Below are 23,638 nucleotides of genomic sequence, written 5' to 3' on the forward strand. Positions count from 1 at the left end.
TCAACAACTGAAATAGATCAGCCCCACTGATATGGGTTGCATTTCCACCAGGAAGCACTACTGTTCATTTAATCCTATATCAAGGCATAAATACAACAGACCTTGTTTTCCACACAGATTCCTGTTTCTTTCACACCCAAGCATATGCTAAGAGCTCTCAGGCGACACTCTTCCTCCATTTCTGGGAGGTGTCTTGAAACATTTTTAGCTTACCAAACACAAGACAGAGAAGGATCTCTTTCTTTGTGCAGAGAGAATCTTCTTCAACTGCTTATTTATATTGCAGATGGAAACCTATAGATTGCAATAAACAAATTTTCCTTCTAAAACTGGCATCTGTGCTGCCGTAGTTAAAAGGTGCAACAATTGTGTTTGAAAAACAATCATCTAGGAAATTCTGTTTTGCTTTGTAATGTTCAAATAAAGTGCTCATTGGAATCAGATGGTGAGTAACACGAACAGAGAAATAACATCAGCCTACTAAACTAATGGGACCACATGTAGAGAAAATACCAAAAAAATGGAGTAGCTAGTGAGATCTTATGACATATAAGCAAAAGACCAATCCCTTTTGTTAAACCCAAAATGATATGATTCATTAAAAATCTAGTACTATATTGTGTAAGACAGCAGCAACTAATTATGCATGGCATATAAATTAATTAAAATTAAATAGAAATTGACTACTTCAGTTGCACTAGCCACATTTTAGAAGCTCAATAGTCTCATGTGGCTAGTTGTTGCCATATTAGACAGCACAGATGGAAGAAATTTCCATCTCTGCAGAAAATTGTACTGGACACTGCTGGCCTAAGATGGTTCTGTTTGACTACTGGGTTAGCATCATGTTAAAACATCAGGTCCTGAGGAAATCATCAGAAGCACAGTATGCCTGTCAAATGTAACCATCCATGGCAGGAAAAACAAGGTTGAAAAAGAAAAAAAAAAAATCCACTCCTAGAATGAGCTTCTATGGTTCAGTATTGGCATTTATATTACAAGAAAAAGATAAGCAGAAAAATTTTGAGCTTAAAGTATAAAGGAATTTATAAACATTGCTACTTGAATACCACACTCCTCCTTCCTAAACATTCATAAAACACACCAGCTTCTCTTCATCTGCTAGAGGCTGATTGGATTTTATTGTTCATCTCTCAGGGATTCTTCATCCTTTGCTCACTTCCTGCCTCCAAAGTTCTGTTGAAACATCTTTGAACTTCTGAATTAATAGAACCCCAATTAAAAATAGGAAAGTGCAGACTCTTCCCATTTTACAAAAAAAGGCAAGAACTTTATTTTAAACAAATCCTCAGTTGTATATTACACCATGTCCATATCTAAATCAAAAATGATAATGATAATTCAAAGGAAACAGTGGGCTTCTTCAAAGCACGTTATCCAAATATTACTCTTGGCCAATGCTTTAACCAAATACACAGTGGATGTGAAAGGTACAGTATGGCACTTAAATAAATAAGAGCAAAGAGAAAGAAACATATTCACAGTCCAAAGCAATAGGTTTCAGAACCTTTGGTATATGTCTCAAATAAGCATCCGTAAACACGTGTTAGCCAATAGTGTTTAGTTTCAGGTATTTTAGGCCGAGGGATTGTGTAGGTGTGTGTGTTTCAAAAATAAGTGATAAAATAATAAGTTGGGATTGACACGGGCTGATTAAGGTCTCTGGTGTGAGCACACAGGTAAATTCAAACCATGGCAAAATGATGTGCATCTGCATTGCACAACAAAACTATGTAAGAAAATGGGTAAGATACACTAGTTAGAAATTATGTGGCTTGGGTAGACACCGTCAATATTAACAACAACAAATACTTTTACTGCTACCTAAAGTCCACAAGCTGGAAGGCAGAAGTATCCCAAAGCTCATAAACACATGCCTTACCGTGCAACAACCATCTCACAAAAGTGTTGTAGTTGCATATTGCAATTCCCACCCGCCCGCCCATCCCCCACCCCTAATAAACAGCACCAGTGCAATTTGAGTTAGAAAATTGGAAATATTGAGACATTCCTAAGGTTTTCATAATGACTAAGAGCCAATCAGTTGGGCTCTAGTGAAAACCTCTGCCATGGCCAGTTTCCAAAAAAGCACCCCATGTAATTCCCTCTAGCTTGCAGATAAACCATATTAGGTCTAATGTAAGGCCAGGTTCAGAAAAAAAGCTGGCATGCTATCCTGGGTTGAGGAAAAGGGGCATGCTGATGGATAGGGGAGATACATGAAGGATCTTCCAGGATATCTGTCCTGCAGCCCAGGATAAAGGGATATGTTGAGATAGGTCACAAAGTTTAACTCATGCCATTCACCAGAATGGAGCTCAGCAGAGCTAAGTCCTATTCAGTAGCTGTGCAAGTCCACCGTTATAGGGATCAAGAAGGGCCATAGAATGAAAGGTCCCAAAGAAATCCACCTCATCCATTCATCACCCTACCCAAGTGCCTATGTGGAACCAGTGCTAATGATGATGTGATAACGCTTCTGCTTTTTCTCCTCTCCTTTTGATGCAAGATCTTCTGTTAACCAGCTTTATCCTACATCTTACATATGAGGGCAGATATATCCAACCTTGAGCAGTTATCTGTCTTGTGGCAACTTGTAACCCTTTAGCCTTCCTAATACCTGCCCTTTCACACATAGGCAGAGTCACTGGATTGAGTCCTGCCAAAATTGGGAACACTGACCCTGGGCAGGTCCTTGTTACGGATCTCATAGACTGACTTCCTCTTGGCCTGAGCCCCTCGAACAGCCAGCTTGATCTTGCGCCATCCCAGGTGGTTGAGTTCAGCCAGGTTGAGCACAACACAGATGCCACTCACAGCAAACATGAACACTAGAAAGACTGTCTTCTCAGTGGGCCGAGACACATAGCATTCCACTTCCTTGATGCAGGGGTAGCGGTTACACTCATACAACCCTGGGACACTAAAGCCATAGAGAAAGTATTGGCCCACCAGGAACCCAATCTCTAGGGCATTTCGGAACACCACTTGGATAATGTAGAAGCGGGAGATGCCTTCCTGTCTTCGAAGCTTGGATCTTGCTGCAGTGCGCAGCCCTGATGGATGTGGAGTCAACTCCTTAACCTCTAAACAATCTGGCTCCGTCTCCTTGCTGGTGTTCTCTGTGTTCTGCAGCACCCCATTGACAATGGCATTTTGCAACTTCTTATCTTCTCTCTTTCCCCCACCACTGACCCCACCCCCAGTTCCTCCAGGACCCCCCATGGACTCAGGAGGATCTCTGTCCAGGGCTAGGAAGACAGTAGAGTACCGACGTTCTCGCTGCTTGGCAGACTGGTGCACAGAATATGTGATGAAGCAGAGACTGGGGGTGCACACCATTATGATCTGGAAGACCCAGTAACGTATGTGGGAGATGGGGAAGGCGCGGTCATAGCAGGCCTGGTTACAGCCGGGCTGCAGGGTGTTGCACACAAACATGGTCTGCTCATCATCGTACACCGTCTCCCCTACAATGGCCACAATGAGGATCCGGAAGATCACCACCACAGTCAACAGGATCCTGAGCAGGGGAAGAGGGAGGGAGAGAGGTTCTCACGGGCTGCATCACTGACGGGAAACCCCATTCTTCCCTTCCCCGTTCTCATGTTTATCAGTTCTTTCACAGGGGAGCTGTCCATTTCTGCGTGGTACTGAACTAGGAATCTGGGAAAGCTTTTTGTCTTCCTTTTCTGCTGGGTGCTAGCAGGCTGGGGACACTTATTACAATGATCTCAGGCATGCACACCTCTATACACTGGTCATGGTTTATTTGCAAACTTATAGATTTCATTTTTGGAATGTACAGAAACACAAAACACACCTTTAGTCTGCATATGGCAAGTGCACACAGAATACCTATACAGATAGTGCAGCTTTCAAAGTCTACACACAGGATGTGTATAGAACTACTCTGTGTGTAAATTTAATCTATTCTTAATATAAATATTGAATTTAATGCTTACAGAAACAGGCAGCTAAGAACACATATTCATATATGCACAGACAGAAACATACATAGATATAGACTCACAAAAATGCCAATTGGGTGTGTGGATTCCTGACACTATAAGTTTTCAAAGACAAATAAGTTTAGCTTAATAAATATTTGCTGAAAAAGATCCATCTGCTCTGCAAATCCATCTCTCCATTTGCCCTTCTCTGGCCAAATGCAATCCTGCCTTCTTTGTACATTCTATTTAGGGAACTGGATAGAGATTGGCTCTGACTCTGGAAAGTGGGGGGCAAAGATTGAGCCAAAAACTCCTTTTCTGATGTGGGAACAGTGAACTCCCCCTCCCCCAGTGGTGCCTCACAGGGAAGGGATGGGGAAGCTGCTCAGGAGTAGCAGGAGAAGGGGGGCGTCACTGGGCGTCGGGTAATCCCTCAACTCGGGAGGAATAGAAGCATTGACCCAACACGATGGGGAGGAGGCAGAGGGCGGGCTGGGGACTCGGGAAGGGGGTTGGCCCGGAAGTGAGAAGGTATTCCCGAGGGCCACCGACGGGCTCGCTGAAGGGCCCACTGACGGCTGGCTTGGCGCCCTTACCTCCCGATCATAGTGGAGTGCTGCTGCACCGCGGCTTCCAGCAGCCTCTCCAAGATGGTCCATTCCCCCATCGCTGTGCATCCGGGGGCAGCAGACAAAGACTGGGCAGCACCGGGCACGTTCCCGCTCCTGGCCCCTCCCCGGGCCGCACCTCCCAACTGGGAGCGAATTGCCCCCCGATTAAAGAAGCAAACAAATTTTTTAAAAATCCACGAATTTCCCCTCCCTTTTATTATACTTAAAAGAGGGAAACGGGGAAAGAAATCCACGCGCGTCCGGACAGGTGGGGGCAGCTAGCGCGGTCCAGAGAGCTGGCACGAACCGGCGCCGTCCGGGGATCGCGTTCGGATTCCGCAGTTGCCGGGGAGAGGGGCGGGGCGGTGTTGATTGCGTGAAGGTCCCAGAGCTCCCGCCAGCCAGGCTGGGGTCTCCCGGCGCCGCTCTCCGCCGGAAGGTGGGGGTTGGGGAAGGGTCCCGGCACTAGCCCCAGCGCCTGCCACTTCAGCGGGCACCTGACGCTCCCGCGCTGCTGCCTGCTATGCCCGGGCGGTGCACGCCGAGCTAGCTGCTGAGCTGGGGAATCCGCGGCCGCCGCCTCTAATCCGCCCTTAAGTAGTCTCTGCCTGCGTCACGCCAGGTCGGCGGAGGGGAGCCGAGCGCTGCGTGCTGCTGTCGCTGCGCGCCGGAGCCCGAGGGGTCGGGGACGCGCGCGGGGGGAGAGGGGCGAGAGTCCTGGGGCCTGGCAGGGAGTAGGGCGACTCCGAAAGGAAGAACTGCAGCGCCCCTTGGGGCTTCTTGGGGCGCCCAGGTAACCTCACCTGACCGCCAGCCCCCTGCAGAAGGAGGGGAAGCCCGGAGCAGACGCGTGGGTGAGTGGGGAGGGGCGTGAGTAGGTAGTTTATCTTCTGGGTGCATCCGTCGCCTTTCGCTTTTGCCTTCAGGGAGACAACTGAAATTCCTTTTCTAGATGGAGACACTGGTTGCGGGGGGGGGGGGGGGGGCGTTTTAAAATCTCTTGGAGAGGACAGCTTTGCTGAGAGTGAGTCTGTGGTTTTGAGACTCCGTGGATCTGATGCTGGGGTGAGGAAAACAGGATGAGAGTCCATTTAGGCTGAAAAGCAGGTGTGAAGCGGACTGTGAGAATGAGGGTCTGGGTCAAAGCCCGCGCCCAGGCTACTGGTGGGGTGGCCATGGTTAAAAGTCTCACTTCTCCCAGCACAAACCCAGATATTCTGCTGTTTTTATTTTACTAGTGGGAGGAGGGGTACTCTTCTGGACAATGTGGTCTATTCTCAATTTAAGGAGACCCAGTATTCCGCTAGCAAAAATATGGCTCACAACCTCACCCACCCCCGACTTTTCTTACCCAGCCTTGGCTTTCTTCCCTCACAAGCAATCCGGGTTTCTGTTTTTAAATTTACATTTTGTTGTCACTTCTGTCTAGAGCAACTACTTAATTGGTCACTGGAGTTGAAACAATGACACCAGGCTGCTAATCAGCGCAGAGGTCAGTTTTAGAAGAGAATGTTTCATCTAAATGCCCCATAGTTTAGAGTGTTTCATAGAAATGTACCAAAAGCACAATGGGTAAGTAGTTATCATCCTTTTAAAAATACAACTGTGAAAGGCTTGCTAACTCATCTTAGGCATAGAATGCAGCCTTAATTATCCACAGGGATCATAGCACATATGTGTGTTACATAAGCCACACCATGGTGAGCTTTCAATTCTAAAACAGCCAAGGTGGTTGGGTAGTTGGTGGCCCAGACACAAGGAGGATGCTGGAGGGTAGGGGCTTGAGCCCACTCACAGGGCACTTCCACATAAATGATGTTTAGGGGCTTGAGCCCACTCACAGTGCACTTCACATGAGTGGTGTTTAAAGATATAACCCAAGCTTCAGTGCCATAGGGATCACTGGGTCTTCTCCTAGGGCTGACATCTTTATCCCCAAGGAAGCAGCTTTTCACTGGAAGAGTAAAAGAGTCTCCCCAAGATGGAGAAAGGTATAAGGTGTAAATGGAACATTAGGACAAAGGCAGATATTCCTGTTTCCTTCTGGGTAGGGAGGAGACTCAAGGATGGAGATAAATGGGTATCTTATTCACTTGGCTTATGGAGGGAATAGTGATCCTCCTACTCGCATCTGGTATGTTTTCCTAAATTTCTTTCTTTTTTCCTCGGCCCGGGTGTCTGTATTTGCTCCTTTTCTGGCGGACACTTTTGGAGTTAAGAATCTCAGACAAGAGAATGAGTAAGAAAGTCCCAAAGGAGGGCTGTTTAACATCTTGAAATGTACCATAATAAGCTGACAACTCAGTCTCTGTATTTCCGCTTTTCCAAACCCTGAAAGATAGTAGTCCTGGGCTGGGGATGTGGCTCAAGCGGTAGCGTGCTGGCCTGGCATGCGTTCGGCCCAGGTTCGATCCTCAGCACCACATACAAACAAAGATGTTGTGTCCGCCAAATATTAAAATTCTCTCTCTCTCTCTCCCTCTTTCTTAAAAAAAAAAAAAAAAAAAGATAGTAGTCCTAAAGACAGATTAGAGAAAATATACTTTAAATATTCTCACAGTGCAACTTTTAAGCACTGGCTATGACTGAATTGTCAGTATTGATTTAATATGTTGAACTATATTTTAATATGCCATGTAGATTCAACATATGAACACACATATATACATCATAGGTGTATAAACACACAAAAACACCTGTACACAGAACCTGCAGTTTGACTTATCTATTTGACTAGGTAGCCAGTTTTTAAGATAAAAACCCTTTTTCTAAACACCATACTTTCAAAACTGTTAACTACTTTCATTTTTTTTAAATTGTGCTTCCTTTTTTGAGCCCTGCCAATTCTATTTTCAACTACTAATTTGCCCTGATAGTGCCACATGAAATACAAAATTTTTGTGTAGAGCTCTGAGTTTCCTTAATACACTATTTCATTTCCCTAGATTCTGTTTCAAGTCTCCTCTGAGATTCCCATTTAAATCAGCAAGGAAGTTCTTTCCATAAGCTCCTATTTAGTAACTCATTCTATTATATTAAAGTAATGGCTTTGGATGAAAAACAATAGACTCATAGAATAAACTTCAGTGTGCATTAGAATGTGCATTAGGATGTGTTCATTAAACATACAGAGGCTCCGTTCCCATCTCATGTGTACTAAATTAAACTCTAAGTGATGTTTAAGTAACTGCATTATCAATAAGTTCTCATCACTGGCTCTGATAACAATAAAATTTTGAGAACTTTTACTTCCGTGAATAAGTAAAAGTCACAGCAGGAATGAATCCTAGAAATCAGAAAATTCCATCCTGTTTTCATAGACGTTAACACTCACCCAGAGTTTAGGTGAGTTGCCAAAAGTATCTACAAGTTGCAAAGGAAAAAGCTATGAAGGAAGTGATACTAAGAAGCGATACTAAGAGAAGAAGATCAAGATAATTTAAATGGATGAAGAATGTTACCTTTGAGGACAAAAAAAAAAGGGGGGGGGCGGGAAATTAAAGTGGTTTGGATCATGGGGATATAGCCACCTGCAAGCATTTAAAGGAGAATAATCCCTGGGTTGTTAGCCTTGCAAATCTGTGTCTTACTGAACAGTAATTTCCATTAACAGAGCAGAAAAATATTCTCCACATCTAGGAGGAAAAACTGCAAAGTCATGTAGTGAAGGATGTGGTTGAATATTCTAATTCAGGGGTAGAATATAGTTACTGATGATGATCCCATAGGTGTGTGTGTGTGTGTGTGTGTGTGTGTGTGTGTGTGTGTGTATTTGCTATATGCTTAAAACTTCATTCTCTTCTTAATCAGGTGAACCTTTGAGCTTTGCAACATCAAATATTTGTAAGTGCAATCTCATAGGAACTTTGTGTGTGTTGCAAGAATGAAGGTTAATCTATTGACCTCTTCTCTACTGGTCCATAAATTCTTGGGGAGCCGAGGACATGCCAGTGTTATGGTGTTTTCCTTTGTGTCTTTAGCATGGAGGAAACCACCATTTGTTGTAGGAGTAGGATAACAATAAAATTTTGGCTCTTCATTCCTCAACCTGGGAGAGCTACATGTTCCCTTTGTAGAAGTGGGTCCTATTCAAACCAGAGGGGAGAAAGGAGCTCTTTTTGCCAAGTAAAAGTCCTTACACACTGGGGACAGCCTGGACCCCTCAGTAGAAGGGTCTTGCTAACTACCAGCCTCTACTGTTCTCACTTCCATTCTTCTCTCCCCCCATTACAGTCCTGATACTAGCTAAACTAACCCAGGGAGTAGTGCTGAGCATGCAAAGCTTAGGCTGCAACATCAGAGAGGTGGCCTTGGAAAGCTGATCACAGCCCTGGCTACCTCTCCCCTGGGAAGCACCAGCATCTGTAGTCTCCTGGGATTTGTGTGGCTGAGAGGGACTGCATTCAATTTGGGATTGGTCTCTGTGTTAAAGTCTCAACATTTCATTCACAAACAGCTAGGATTAACCAAGCTTTATCTTCCCCAGTGGCCTACATACATCTGTTTCCTAATGAAATCATCAAATTGTCTTCTGAAGGGGCAAACCCAACATGTCTTGTGAGACTTAAAAAAACATAAGTGACAATGAAACCTATTCCTCTTTGCTGCAAAGTGATATTTGTTTTTTCTTGTGTGTCTCCCTCTCTATGGTTAAGCCTCAGCTCAAATGTTTAGGGCAATGCTTTTGGTTCTCATAGTTAGACAGAATCTATAGAGAACTATCTCCAAAGGGAATAGCTATCCAGCCTCCCAGTCTGAAGTAGCCCTAAGTATGGTGGCTTGCTTTGTGTTCTAGGATTCTCTAATGCCTGTTTCTTTCAAACCTATTCTGCCTTCTCATGGACCCAAATACCAACCTGTGTCTTAACCCCAAGAGATTGTGTATCCAAATATTAGAGAAATCTAAAGTATTCTGCCTTCTAGTCCTTTGAATAAAAGGGTATGTATCCCTTTAAAAAAATCACATGTACAAATTCCCCATTCCCCATCCACCTTGTATACAGAGAATATACCTTTGTGTAGTAATATCTCAGGGATTAACGTAATATGGCATTGTGGCCAAAGCAGATGTGTGAAATCACAGCAAATAAATTAACACTCCATTAAGAATCAAATCAGCCCCGCTGACACATAATCTTTCCCATTTATGTCAAGTCGTGATTCCCATTCACATCGGGAGCATCCCAGGGGGGCTCATTAGACCTGCAGGAAGAGATTTCTTTTAAGTCAGTGCTATTCAAAAGTCATTCAGCTACAGTGCAGAAGAGTCTGCCTGGGGTCTGGGCATCCGCCTCTTCACAGTCTCTTTGTCGCTGTCCAGCCAGAGCCCCAGCCATGCAGGATATAGCTGGGTTTCCTGCTGATGCATTTCCAGTCTGTATAAAAGAGATGAGGAAATTGCAGGGGAAGTGCATGTGGGTAGGACCTGCCCTTGGAGAACTGGGAGAATATATTGAGTGAGTATATTTTAGTTTCCACATGTGCCCCATCTGTCCTTCTTCTTCATCAAAATGTGTGCTGAAAGTCAGAGCCCAATCTTGGATTCTTCCTGGTACTTCATACTAACAGCCAAGATTGTAATGTGGAATTGGTATGCATCCCCACAGGAACCTTCTCTAAGATCTGAATCAAAGTCCTTCCCTGCTTTCATAATTGTACATGGATTCCCCTGCCTGCTTGGCGTCTTGACCTCCTGAAATTCTGCCAATTTCTGCCTTTGCCAGGACTCTGGGAGCTCAGGCATTACTCAGCCCAGAGGCGTTTGTGTTTATGCAGTTCTTGTCAACCTTCCTGCCTTCTGCTCACTCTTAGGCTCCAACATCCAAGTCTGGTTTGTAGATCCTCTTGTTTCTACAGCTGGGGTGAGACTGGAAAGGGGATATTTGTCATTTACCGCATGCTCAGCCAACAGTGTGTCAAGAGCATGGACTGCAGCTTGCCCATTTGATCTAGTTCAGTGTTCTCTGGCCTTTGGAGTATCATACCAAATTTACCTTTTTGGTATGTATTCATCTTTCTGCCTCCATTATAGATTGGTCTCTGTCAAATCTTCCATACCTGGATCTCACCTTGAATCCATACTATTGATCTCTGAGCCTCCCACCTCTGTGCTTCACCCACTCCCTATTACTCCACCACCATAAAGGAAAGTAATCCGATAAAGGAGCACACACCAGGGTGTTAATAACCGATAACCACTTAATGTATTATCCTTCTCAGAGGAATTATCCTCATTTAAGTTGTAAAGCCTTCATCCAAAGAAATGAAATATTCTAGGTAGTTTTCCAAATACTGCACTTAAGAAGTGAATAGCTATTTGCAAGCAAGGGATGTTCTGAGCCTTCCCAAATGACACCACACAAGCACTTGCTTCTTTTATTGATCTATAAAGTGGTCCTACTTGTGGAAATACTAGAATTACACAAGTGTGATGGTTCTTAAACTTTACTGCACCTTAGAATCACCTCAGGAGCTTTGAAAAATCCCAATGCCTAAGCTATACCTCAGATCAATTAAATCAGCATTTCTGGAGGTAAGATGGATGTGTAGTTTTAAGAAAAAAGCAGCTAGTTGGGCTGGGGTGTGGCTCCGTGTAGCACTCGTCTAGCATGTGTGGGGCACTGGGTTCAATTCTCAGCACCACATATAAATAAATGAATAAAAATAAAGGTCATCAATAATCCAAAGATATATATTTTTAAAAATTTTAAAAGCAGCTAGGTGATTCTAATATGCATGTTTGAGCATTTGTGCAATGAGGGAAACCATTAACTACTAGGCACAGTAGCCACAGTAGCAGGACTCCAGTAAAACAGGCTTTCTTCTTGTCATGGGAACAGTGTTTCTGGACACAAAGCCAGAATTTCATTCTGAAAATGTGTTCATGTGGTTCTGTAAGTACTTAATATAATCCATAGAGGCTAAGTAGTTAGTTGCTAAACTGCAAACACCCATCTCATTTCATCTCAGTCTACTTGGGGCCATCTGGCCCTCTGTACTCCCATTACAGGGCCATGTGTGTATTAATGAAATGATTGCATCCGATTACATCTTTTATTCAGAGCACAAGAAGAACAGTCCATGTATTTTGTTTTCCAGCATCACTGCTTCTGTCATGATGTCATAAATTGTTATTCTATTTCATGCAGAGGTGGCATGGTCTTCATTCAGGTAAGAATAGAAATTCAATATGCTGTCACTTGTAATAACATTTTAATCTTACTGCCTTGATTCTATAGGATAGATGTTTCAGTCAAAAGCACAGAATTTCCCGTGTTGGATACTTATTTGTAGACTCTTTTAAAATGTCCATCAAAGAGTTTATATTAATGATCAAGTTGTGACAATTGGAACACAAGAGGGATCATGTAAGAGCTAAGCTGCTCACTTTTCCTGTAATTTCTCTAGCCTTCATGTCTGCAACAGGACAGATGATCAGAAAGCCACACTTAGACTACATTACTTGCTCATTGCTTGGTGGCATAGGGGATGCTGTGGGGGAAAGGGACTCACTTCTTAAACCAAGTACTTACCAGAGTCCTTTGTATTGTTACAATTAAGACACTTCTTTTCCCAAGAGGAATTAAAAATGAAAGGAAATGAAAAGATTTTTTTTTCATCTTGTGACATCTGAATAAATAAAAATGAATGGTGAGTGGATGAATAGCCTATTATTCACTCTTTATCATCTAATCATGTTCTCTCCTACCCTTCTGTCTTCTTGGAGCATACATTAAGCAATCAATAGACATCCACAAATATCTACTGTATGTCTACTTTCCTTGCTACAACTACATTCTCCCAACCCATTATTTTTAAATGTGCATATATATTTACACATACATATTCTTGAGTCTGTCATTCATTTATTGGTCCATTTGAAGTTGTCTCATTTGTGCTAGGGGATATAATATTCTCTGACCTTGTGGAGTTTAAAATCTAGTGGGAGAGATCTATTATTTAATTAGATATTTATTAATCAATAATCTCAAACACTAAAATGTAATTTTATTATTTTTTTAGTATACATGACAGTAGAATTTATTTTGATATTAGAATAAGATACGGAACATATCTTATTCTAATTAGGATCCCAGTCTTGTGGATATATACAATGGTGAGATTCACTGTGGTGTATTCATATATGTACATAGAAAAGTTATGTCGGATTCATTCCACTGTCTTTCCTATTTCCATCCTCCTGCCTTCCTTCATTCCCCTTTGTCTAATCCACTGAACTTCTATTCTTCCCCTTCCCCCTTGTTGTGCGTTAACATCCACATATCAAAGATAACAATTTTTTAAATCGACAAGTAACTACTGATGAACAGTGCTGAGATATGCAGCCCTGGGTATATAATGGAGCAGCAGGGACTGACCTACTCTAAAGAAAGGGTCAGGAGGGGAAAGACATTCTGTAGCTGACATTTAAAGGAAGAATAAGAAAAAAAACCATGTGAAAGGGTGAATGAAAGGGTGAATCGTTCAGAGCCGGAGGACCAGCAGTGAACAGGGTAGGAGAGAGTAGCACATTCAAAGAACTTCATGGCTTCTATGGCTTAGCAAAGGAGGAAGAGGTTTGAGACCAGGCTGGGTGGGAGGCAGGCAGGGACTGATTCCAGGGATTGATTTAGCTAGGGTAAAGACTTTGGCATCTTTCCCTAAAAGTCATGTGCAGCATATGAAGGCATGAAAGAGGGGAGTGACAGGATTAGATTTATTTTTTGAAGCACAAGCTATTTGTATTACTCTGAGATTAGATTGGAGGGTTGGCAGGAGTGGATTCGAGGAAATGAGTGATAATACTACCCCTGCTGAGCAGTTATGCTCAGATAATATCCTCATGCACCTACCTTCCTTCCCCTGAGGGCTGTGTGTACATCAAAGACACATCTCTAGCTTAACTCTCTGCTGCCAGGTAAACAAGTTGAATGGCTTCTTAAGAACATCTCAGATTTGTGATATTCATTAATTATAGAGGAAACAAATAGGCCCTGATTATGTTGGTCAACCTAAGTAATTCCACACTTGATTGAAATTAAGTGGCAACTATTAATTGTAATGCCTTTCTTCAAATGTTTGTTTCTGGGTACAGTAGACAAATTGTACAAGATGGACCCCTGGCATCTAACAATTTCCAAAGAAGGTAAGAGTGGGCCCAGCCCCCAGTTAGGAAGGCCATAGTTTCTATGTACTCCTCCACCTTTTTTTTTTTCATTAGAAACCTGAATTTTGCCTTAGTCCTATTGTTCAGCAGAGGCCTCAGTAAAGTCCAAATGGAAGGTGGGTTTCTTTGCAGGAAGAAGAGCATGTTGAGATATCAATATTCAGGAATTTCCTGAGACTTTGGTCATTTGTTTTGAATAACATTATTTAAAGATGTCACAAGTACCCCAAAGGACTAAGGAGATCAACACTTCTGTTGATACCCTGAATGGAACAAAACAAAAGTTGTTTTCTTAAGAAAATATGAATTTGCTCCAAATTTGGTGCCAGAGCTCCAGCTATTTCTGAGGCTTCTCTTTTGAAATTGTCTTCAGAGCCCTTGATTGTACATAAGAAAGTCCTCATTGCTTAAAAAATCACACTGTGTTTTTTACTGTAAGTTGTATGAACCAGTTTGATTACACAGCTTGTTTTTTTAAATATTTATTTATTTATTTATTTTTGCATTACAATTCTTAATACACCATTATATCATAATTTATCATATCTCTGATTTGCAGCTTGTTTTTATTAGTGGATTTTGAAAATGTATTTTTAATGAGTCTGCACTTAAAAGAAGGAGAAAAATGATTTGTACCTGCATCATGCAAAGTTTCTTGCTCATAGTAAGCTGGAATCCAGGTACCTGCTTCTCCAACTTACAAGTTGAATGGTTTCTTTGTGTTATCTACTAATGTCCATGACTTCTGGATATTTTTCTCACAACATGTTTTTTAAAATTTTGTACTGTGATAGATATGTACAATACTACTTTAGAATATAGTTTCAAGGTCTTCTAAATCAAATAACTCATATAAATACTGTGTCAGGAATTAAATAAAATTTTCCAGGGAGAAAATTGTGATCTGAAAATGCTAAGATACAGATTTGAAGTAGACATAAGGTAGAGGTATTATTGGTGCTGTATTTGTAACATTCCTAGGGAACACACTTTGAATGAAAGATGAACCTGTCTAGCATCACCTATCCATTCATCAAAAAAAAAAAAAAAGGCTATGTGGATTCCTGCCCTATGGCATCAACACACATACACTTGACAGTGTGAATAACTATGTATTTTCAAGTAGCTCCTCTTGAACATGAAAGGTCTCTTGCACGATACAGCCTGCTGCCACTGCATAAGAACTCACCAACTGCTTATTATGATTTGCTCTGGAACTGGTGAAAATATTTTTAAATATCCTTGGTAATGGCAAAAACATTCTTTGAAGGGGAATTTGATTAAATTAACTAAAGCACAAAAATGTAAATACATATGTGCTGAGTATGACAGAGGTATTTAGTTGTCTTAGTCTATGTTAAGAAGACAGAGTTGATTAGTTGGTTTGTCCCCTCTTCCATGTAACTTTATGCATCTTGCCAACCCCTGAATTAGTCTCCAAGTTGTTATAGTACTAGTTAAATGCATGAACTATAGGAAATACTGTGATCTCTCAAAGGATCACTAAATGTATATTAATCCAGAGCACTTTTAAAACACTCTAAAAAAAAACCTTGAGTAAGAAAAAAATAGGTCCTCACCAAAATGAACAATGAAGCCCAAAGATCTGTCTGCAACTCAGAACTGCTAAGCTCCCAATAGTTGCCCCATAGACACATAAAAGTAAAAACACTGATAACAGCCCCATTATTTCCTTTCACAATTCTCCCCTATTCTATTTGTCTTCCATATGCATTCTCTGCTCTGCTCTGTGTCCTGGGAGGCTGACCTTTATGGACTACTGCTTTGGGCTTGCATTAGGTTGGACCAAGGGGAAGCCTTGGAAGATGATTGGAGGGTAGAAAGGACTTTAGGTGAGATACTCACTTCTCCTACTTTGTGAAGTTTTGGTTGCATTTCTTGTTTCTTCCATGGCCCTCAAATCTCACAGCTTCTGCTATTTCTATTTCTTTTCCTTGTCCCTTCAAGCCTGCAGGTAGTAAAAACTTTCTAATATTGCTAGGCCTTGGGCGTCTTAGCATCTCTTTTTGGTTCTCTTAAATCTTCCCATACATCTTTGCTTCACTGAAAAGTTTCTTTAGAAATCCCAGGTGATCCAGAAATGTGTTCCCTGCTGGGACTCTGACACAGAGCTTCCTTATTTAGTTTATTTTTATGTCATCCCATTGCACAAAACATAACCTAGTTGCTCAAGCTAAAAATCTAGGAATTCACTTCTATTTTTTCACTCATACATCAAGTTGTTAGGACTTGTTTATCCCTTAAATATATCTGAAAGCATTTTCCATTTCTCTCTTCCCTTCATAGTTTATTTGGTATAGACTCTCCAAGACAGCCTCCTTATTTACCTTCTAACTTGTCCTTTATACTGCTGATGGAATATATAACGAATATCAGCCAATTCTATTTACAGTTCTTCAGTGGTCCCTGTAATCTTCTGGGCATGTTGGTCTCTTTGCTAGTCCCCTAGTAAAGAGTTTTTGGAATCTGGCCCAAATCTACCTTTGTAGCCCCTTCTGCACCCTGTACATTGTAGTCATACACATTTTGTACAGTTTCCCAATGCACCATTCTTCCCCACATTCCCATAGTTACACCTGTGCTGTTTCCTCTGCTAAGAGTGCCCATCCTTTCCCACTGTCTGGCTCTAACTTATTGGCCCCAAATGTCTTTCCTTGCTCTAACCTCAGAGCATGGCGATGGTGTGAATGTGAGCACACAGTGGACATATGATACTGTAGATAGTCCTCCCTGCTCTCCCAAGTTCTAGATCAGCTCTTGTGAGGGGAATCAGGGCAGAAATAGGTAAGCATCCCTAGGAACTGTTTTTGGACAGTCTTAAATTCACCTGTCTTTCTTCATCTTTATCACTACCTAGTTCAGGTCACTTATCATCTTTCCCTTAATAATTTATTAGCCTCTTCAGTGACCTCCCAACTTCTAGTCTCACCTTTCCCTTCACTCTTCATGAGGCAGTAGTTTACACTGCGGGTCCAATCCTTTCTCTACTATGTGTGGAGCATCATTAATATCAACTTCAAAAATCTAAACTCTTTAGCATTCAAATCCTTACATAAACTGGCTCTTGTTTATCTCTTCAGTTTCATCTTTTACAGCTCTTCCTTAAAACCTAAGCTCTAGCCAGCATCATCGAGCTGCAATTTGCCAAATTCACCATGGCACTCTTGCCTCAGGGCATGCTGTGGGAGGTACCCTCTGTCTGGAAAGCCTATTCTATAGCAGCCTCTCTGCTTCTTCCTCCAGATTCACTACAGGTATGTCCACAAGGAAGCCTCCCCTGCTCCCAACCCCACTCTATTCCCTGCATAATTGTGTTAGGGGCTCCTGCTAGCACATCATTTTCCATGCTGTGTAAAAATTGTTCTTGCCAGTAGACTATCAGCTTAACCCGTGCAGGAATTGTTTTATATTTTTGCTTTGCTCTGTTTTGTTTTTGTTTGTATATCCTTTAGGACCTACTGTATTCCCTGGCTTATTATAGGCTCTCATATATTTGCTGAGTGAAACTTCATGTATAGAGTAGCCATAGGAAACTGGTCTAGAAAGGAATGATTTAGTCTACTTTTTCCATGGCCAGCAGAATCCATTCACCAGCCCCCCCCCCCCCCCCCCCGCTCTGGCATCATCTTCTCCAGGAATCCTTTCTGACCTTACCCTCTTTGTCTAAGGTTGGTGCTCCTTCGGGGGGCATATGCTTTGGAAAATAGAATAACATGTGAGTATGAAAGACTTAAGCCTAAATATTGCTCTGCAGCTAATTGCTAGATGCACAACTGGAGTTCAATTACTTAGCTTTTCTGAGCATTGATTTCCAACACTGTAAAAGGCTGGTAGTATTACAGGTTGCTGGGAGCATTATATGATATGTTGCCTAGTACCTAGTAAATTCTCAAATACATTAGTTTCCATTCCTTCTTTTGCTTCCTTAATACCCTATAAGTATCTCAATATCCTGCTGTGCTCTAGTTGCCTCCCTCCTTAGACCCAAGTCAAAGATTCTATATTTCATCTCTTTCACAGGATCCATGGGACATGCTCAGTAAATGTTAGTTGACTGATTAAAATTCCTGATTTTATTGGCTACCAAACTGAGGTTCAGAGAGATTAAATGATCTGCTTAAATCATATAGCTAGAAAGTAGCTAAGCCAAAAACCACAACACAAATCTAACACTTAAGCTAATGCTTATTTGGTCAAACTGCATGAAACCACAAGATGAATGTGTACATGTATCTCTGAAATAGGATCTGTGCTCCTCTTCACAGGCATGGCCTCATGAGGGCTTATCAAGTACAGGACATAATCTAACTTCCTCTGATGAGAGAAGAGGATTCTGTGTTTGCCTCCATCAATACCACCCTGCCCCACCATATACCTCACCCTTCTGATTCTATCATCTTCCTAAAATAACTATAGTATAATTTTGTTGAGCAGAGAGTTTGCATTAGTTTGGCTATGTAAACACTATTCACATTTCTTCTTTCTTGCTCAAAGTTCTATTCTTCCTGGTATAAAATTACCATTTGTTTCTATCTTTGGCTTTCTAAGGACTTATTATTACTTCAACCCTAAATTGTTCTGTTTCTTCTCCCTCTCAAAATATCTGAATACATGGTGTTCTATCAATTACGTTTTCATAGAGAAATATCTTTCATAGTCTGGCTTGGTTGGAGAAATGAACAACTGGTATGTTCCAATGTGCCTTCTCCATTATCCTGGGTGTTCTTTTGCCTTCTCTTCTATGTGGAATTGATGGCCCATGCTTTCTTCTTGGTGTTCATCCTTGTTTTGATGGAGCATAACCTCTAATAGCTTTCTGAAAACAAGTCCACAAGAGGAAAAATTTAAAGAGCTCTCATATTTGCAAAAAACTTCAACTTACTGTTACATAATCATTTTCTTCAGAATGTTGAAGGCATTCCTCCACTGTGTTCTAGCTTCTGGTGTTATATCTGAGAAGTACAAAGCCATTCTGCTTCTTTAAATAGTGTTTGCAACTTTGTCTATAAAAGATTGTCTGTTTGATTCTGGTCTTCTGAACCTTCACCATAATATGCTTAGGTGTAGAATTTTGCTTCATTTACTAGGCTAGGTACTCAAGGCCCCTTTCAATTAAAAAAAAAGAAAGAAAGAAACCTCATGGATCCCAGTTCTGGGAAAGAGTCTTAGATTATTTTGATGTTTTTTTCCCCCTCATCTTTGCTTCCATTTGTTCTGGGTTTTTTTTTTTTCCTTGTAATTTATCACTTAGATCTTGGTTCTTCTGATCTTTTCCTCTAAATTTTATACTTCTTTGTTGTATTTTCTAGATTTTTAAAATTTTTCCATATATTCCTTTATTGCATTTTTAAAATTTTTATAATCCTATTTTTACTTTCCAAAGAGTTCTTTTGTACTTATTTTGATTTTCACATTTTCTATTAGAGGCTTTCCTTCTCACATATCCGCTGGCTTTGTTTAAGAGTGAATCAATCTCTAGGAAGCCAGTTGGAAACTCTGAGTGCATGAGTGGAACTTGCCAAATAGGAGCTTAGGTCAAGGCTGGTGGTTATCCTGACTCTAGGTGATGCTACTGGTGTCTAGCTAGGCATGCTGCTAAACATCCTGCAGTACATGGGAAAGCTCTCAACAACAAATTATCCTGCCCAAAATGTTATTAGTGTTGATTGGAAAACCCTGGTTTAGAGTACCTCATTAGTCCACTGAGTTAGAAAGCCCACGACATCAATGCTGTATATCTTTATCTTCAGCTGATTACATTTTCCAGACAAGAATCCACCCACCTCCTGCCTTGTGGGTATAGCATTGGCTTCTAATATTCTGGGAGATGGGGCAGGGGAATGGACTGATGATTTCAGTGGTCAGCATGTAAAAGTCATTTAATCACTGTTCTGATAGTATTGATTCTCCTCTGTGAACTATGATTGGTATTCCCCCAGTTCAGAGTCTAGAAAGGGGTTCAACATCTAATTTTCTGTTGTGGGGTGGTAGAGGAGGGGAAAGGCAGTTTCTTGGCTGTATAGAGTAGGAAAGGGGATATGAAACTTTGATTTTTTTCTTAAACAGACTTGCAAACAATTATCCTGTTCTTAGCCACAATCTTGTTTCCTATTCAATCCCAGTTCCTAAATATTTGATGGGTGGTAGGTTTCTGCTGCATAAAACAGATCATTCCTGGGCTGGGGATGTAGCTCAGTGGTAGAGCACATGCCTAGCATATGTGAAGCCCTGGGTTTGACCTCCAATAGTTAAAACAGACAAAACAAACAGATTGCTCTTTGGGTATTTCTTAAGGTGACTGCTCGGTCATTACTACTTGTCTGTTTCTCAACTTTCTGTTCTCCTTGATCTTACAGATTTATGTCTTCTTAAAAATTGCTTTGCTATAATAATGGTGAGGATTCTAAAAGGATGGGAATAAATGCATGTGCTTGCTCTTCCTCCATCTGTTGTGTGGAGATCCGACAATTTTATTCTTCATGTTGAAGCATTCCTTAGTATTCTCCAGTAAGGGAATCCTAAATGGAACAAATTTATTATCAAATTAAAACAATGTATCTATACTTAACACCTGCCACTTACAAGGTAAAATGCCTGCATTCTGTTGAATTTCTCATGGGTAGTTTGGAGGTACATCTTATCAGATGGGTTTTGACATCAGGGGTGGTTTGGGTGGATGTGTGTGTGTGTGTGTGTGTGTGTGTTTCTCTTAAAAAATATGTTGACTACAAATATCAGAAAAAGCTACTTTGAAGTGCATATAATCTGCAGGATTCAGTATAATAAGAGCAAAAAAAATTAACTCTAAACCCAAGAGAAAACAAGAATCCAAACACAATCTGCTAAAAATAAAATAACAGTGTGGACTAATTGGCTCTCTGAAGTTCTGTGTGAATAGAATTCAGATTTCTACAGCTGACCAGCTCCCTGAGCAGCTGGAACAATGACTTTAGCTCAGTGTCACTGGCTATGATCTCTCCTTAGAAATCTGATTTTCACTGTGGCCCTTTGAAAGCTGGTGATTCTGGAGGAGACCCAGATTGCACTCTGGATTTCCATCCATGAACAGATGCTGCTTGCAATGCCACTGAAGCATCACTTACATTAAAAAATCTGCTTTGAAAGCAGAAAGAGGATACAGTGATACTTCTCAGGTACAGTGGGTGCCAGCTATGATTCTTTCACACTGTAGCTTCAAGTCATACATAAAGACAGACATTACATTCCACCACTAGGAAGCAGAATTTCAAATGGTAAGTAGAAGGCATAATGTAAAGGCATATTTTCATTGAAGTTGTGCAAATAAATCCAGCCCTGACCAGCTGAAATCTGAGCCTAGAATGATATTACTCCTCCATCTTAACATCTGAAGGGACCACTTGAATGGTGCCATGGCAACAGCATCACCTTCAATAACTCCCTTGAAGAAATCTTGCAGAAGCCTGATCAGAATACATGAGGATTTGGCATTGACTTGATGAACAAGAGATCAAAGAATTATATTTCTTATCATTTTTTATCGTTAACTTTTTAACTTTTAAAAATTACACACATAATACTCCACATAGAAATATTAGGCTATGCATATGCAGTAAAATAAAGAAACCTGCCAGTGGTCTGTCCACTCAATCTTTCCCAGATATGAGCACTGACTTGAAGTCATTTTTCTGTGCCTCTATATATCTATCCATGTATAATAGGGAGGGGAAAATAAGACATTTTTAAAGATAAAGAATGAAAAGATGAACTACTTATTGACCTTCATTGAGAGAATTATAAGAGCTATAAAGAAAGAAAGGAATTATATCCAGAGTGGGATATGGAAAAAAGGTATCCTCTCCTTGCTTTAAAGAAGTTATCTACTGTAAGTATAAAATGTGGATGGACTGGGAATAGAAACAAAGCAATAATGAATGGAGACACACAGAAGTTAACTTTATGTTGTATTGTTAAATACGTATTACACGCTTAAGAGCCAATGCTAAGAGAATAGAAATAGAATGTAAAACTTCAAGACTCATAGAGAAAAAGTGGAGGAGGGGAGAATAAAGAAGAAATTGACTTAATAGAAGTCAGTATCTTCCTCTGGTCTAGCTGCAGACTAGGTAGACTGGGTGGATTGGGCAGCCACTGTTTAGTTCTCACAGTCCTGGTCATTGGGGAGTGCACTATCAAGGTACCTACTGATTCAGTCCCTAGTAAAGCTCTCTTCCTGGTTTGCAGACAGGTACCTTCTTTTTTGTGTCCTAACATGGCACAAAAAAGGGAGACAGAGACAAAAGAGAGAGAACACAAATAAGTTCTCTCCTATCTCCTCTTATAAGGGCACTAATTCCATAATGAGGGATTCACCCTCAAGTCTTCATCTCAGCCTAAATACTATCCAAAGACCTCATCTCCAAATACCTCACCCTGGGGGTAAAGGTTCAACATGACTTTGGGGGCAGGAAACAACACAAATATTCAGTCCATAGCCATCAGTAAGTGGGAAAATAGAAACAAAACAAAAAGCATAAAAATAACAAAATGTGGTGGTAGAGGTATGAAAGTACTCTGATTTATTCATATGGTGGCATACCATTTAGTAGTCAAAATGAATGAAATTGATCTATAGATCTATGAAACTAAATGCTGACTGAAAACCTCAAGATGCTAGATGATAAGTAGAATATGGCTCCATTTGTGTGAATATTCCCCACAAGAACAAGTCTGTGTTTTATCCATGGATATTCAGTGGTCCATATATGGATATTAAATGCAATGAATGAAACACAGACACAAGGATTTGAAGAACAGACACCAGCTTCAGAATAGTAGAGGAAAGAAGGGGAAAGGGGTTGAGAGAATACAAAGAATATTACATTGTATCTGGTATTATTTTTAACATCTACTATCTCACAGGCTCAGTGTCAAGAGTTAAGACACAATGGGCAGAAACAGACGTTTACTGTCCTCATGGAACTAACAGTCTGAAGGGAAGTCAGATATTAATTAAATAATAAGTGATTACTGTGATGTGCCCAGGAAGGGTAGTGGAGGAGGAGTACAGGAGGGGCAGGAAGGCAACACAGTGGATGAAGAGACCAGCACATGCAAAAGCCTGAGAGCAGGAGTGGCATTTGTAGGAAGGCAGTGGGGCTGCAGAGGAAGATTGGGCCAGTCCACATAGGTCTGGAGATCAAAGGAAGAGCCACAAGCAGCAGAAAAGCATTGAGGGACTTCACTGGGTAAGGGGAGAATAATCAAAGTTGCAGTATTAGACTACTCCCCACACAGGGTAGAGGGAGGCTGGGAGCAGCTGCCGGGCAAGACGAGGCGTGAAGTCACTGCAGCAGTCTGGAGTAGTCTAGGATTGAGGAGGTGAAGGAGGGAAAAGCAAGAGGAGATGAAATTCCTTTAACAGAATTAAGAGATATTTACAGGTGCATTCAAAAAGACTAGGTGATTGGCCATGAGGAGAGAGAGAGAAAGGCAAAGATGTGTCTCTTGCATATCTGTATGGACAGTTGTGATTTTGGAGAGAGAAGGAACCCTGGAAGAAGACCAGGTTTATGGAAAAGATTATGAATTTGGTTTTGGACAAGTTGAATTGAAAGTACCTTTGATTAAAGTGGAGACTCAGGGAAGCAATCAAATACAAAAGTTTAAAAAATATAAGAGGCAATTGAAACCAGGGACATAGTTTAAAAGAGAGAATGTATGAAACTAATTGTTCAAAAGAGAGAAGGTGTGACATGGCTACCAGTTACTGAATATTTGCTCTATGTGGGCTCTACACTAACCTTTAGCCTTATTATCTCTTTACACATGGGCAAATGGTGTGTCCAATGTTTTGAAGTCTTTGTTTGATTTAGTTTTTTTCTCCA

General features: G+C 41.1%; 1 protein-coding gene and 1 long non-coding RNA gene across 2 annotated transcripts in view; one reads left to right on the forward strand and one right to left on the reverse strand.

Moving 5' to 3' along the window:
• Positions 1 to 1,974: 1,974 nt before the first annotated feature.
• Positions 1,975 to 5,182, reverse strand: Gjd2 (gap junction protein delta 2). Its single transcript, XM_027926234.2, has 2 exons — positions 4,571 to 5,182; positions 1,975 to 3,544 (listed from the first exon to the last, which is right to left on the reverse strand). Exons 1-2 carry the CDS (start codon positions 4,639 to 4,641, stop codon positions 2,650 to 2,652), a joined length of 966 nt encoding a protein of 321 aa, XP_027782035.1. The 5' UTR covers positions 4,642 to 5,182; the 3' UTR covers positions 1,975 to 2,649.
• Positions 5,183 to 5,317: 135 nt separating this feature from the next.
• LOC139704716 (uncharacterized) overlaps positions 5,318 to 23,638 on the forward strand; it is a 193,953-nt gene continuing 175,632 nt past the window's right edge. The window contains exon 1 of the long non-coding RNA XR_011706655.1: positions 5,318 to 5,439. This is a non-coding gene — a long non-coding RNA (uncharacterized lncRNA). The remainder of the gene's footprint in view (positions 5,440 to 23,638) is intronic.

Source organism: Marmota flaviventris, chromosome 2 (assembly GCF_047511675.1).
Source record: "Marmota flaviventris isolate mMarFla1 chromosome 2, mMarFla1.hap1, whole genome shotgun sequence".
Classification (NCBI taxonomy): Eukaryota; Metazoa; Chordata; class Mammalia; order Rodentia; family Sciuridae; genus Marmota; species Marmota flaviventris.

Bases quoted from the DNA above. Each gene is read 5' to 3' on its own strand.
- Gjd2 (XM_027926234.2), bottom strand. From the start codon at position 4,641: ATGGGGGAATGGACCATCTTGGAGAGGCTGCTGGAAGCCGCGGTGCAG. The intron at 3,545-4,570 runs GTAAGGGCGCCA...TCCCCTGCTCAG, and splicing joins CACTCCACTATGATCGGGAG to GATCCTGTTGACTGTGGTGG.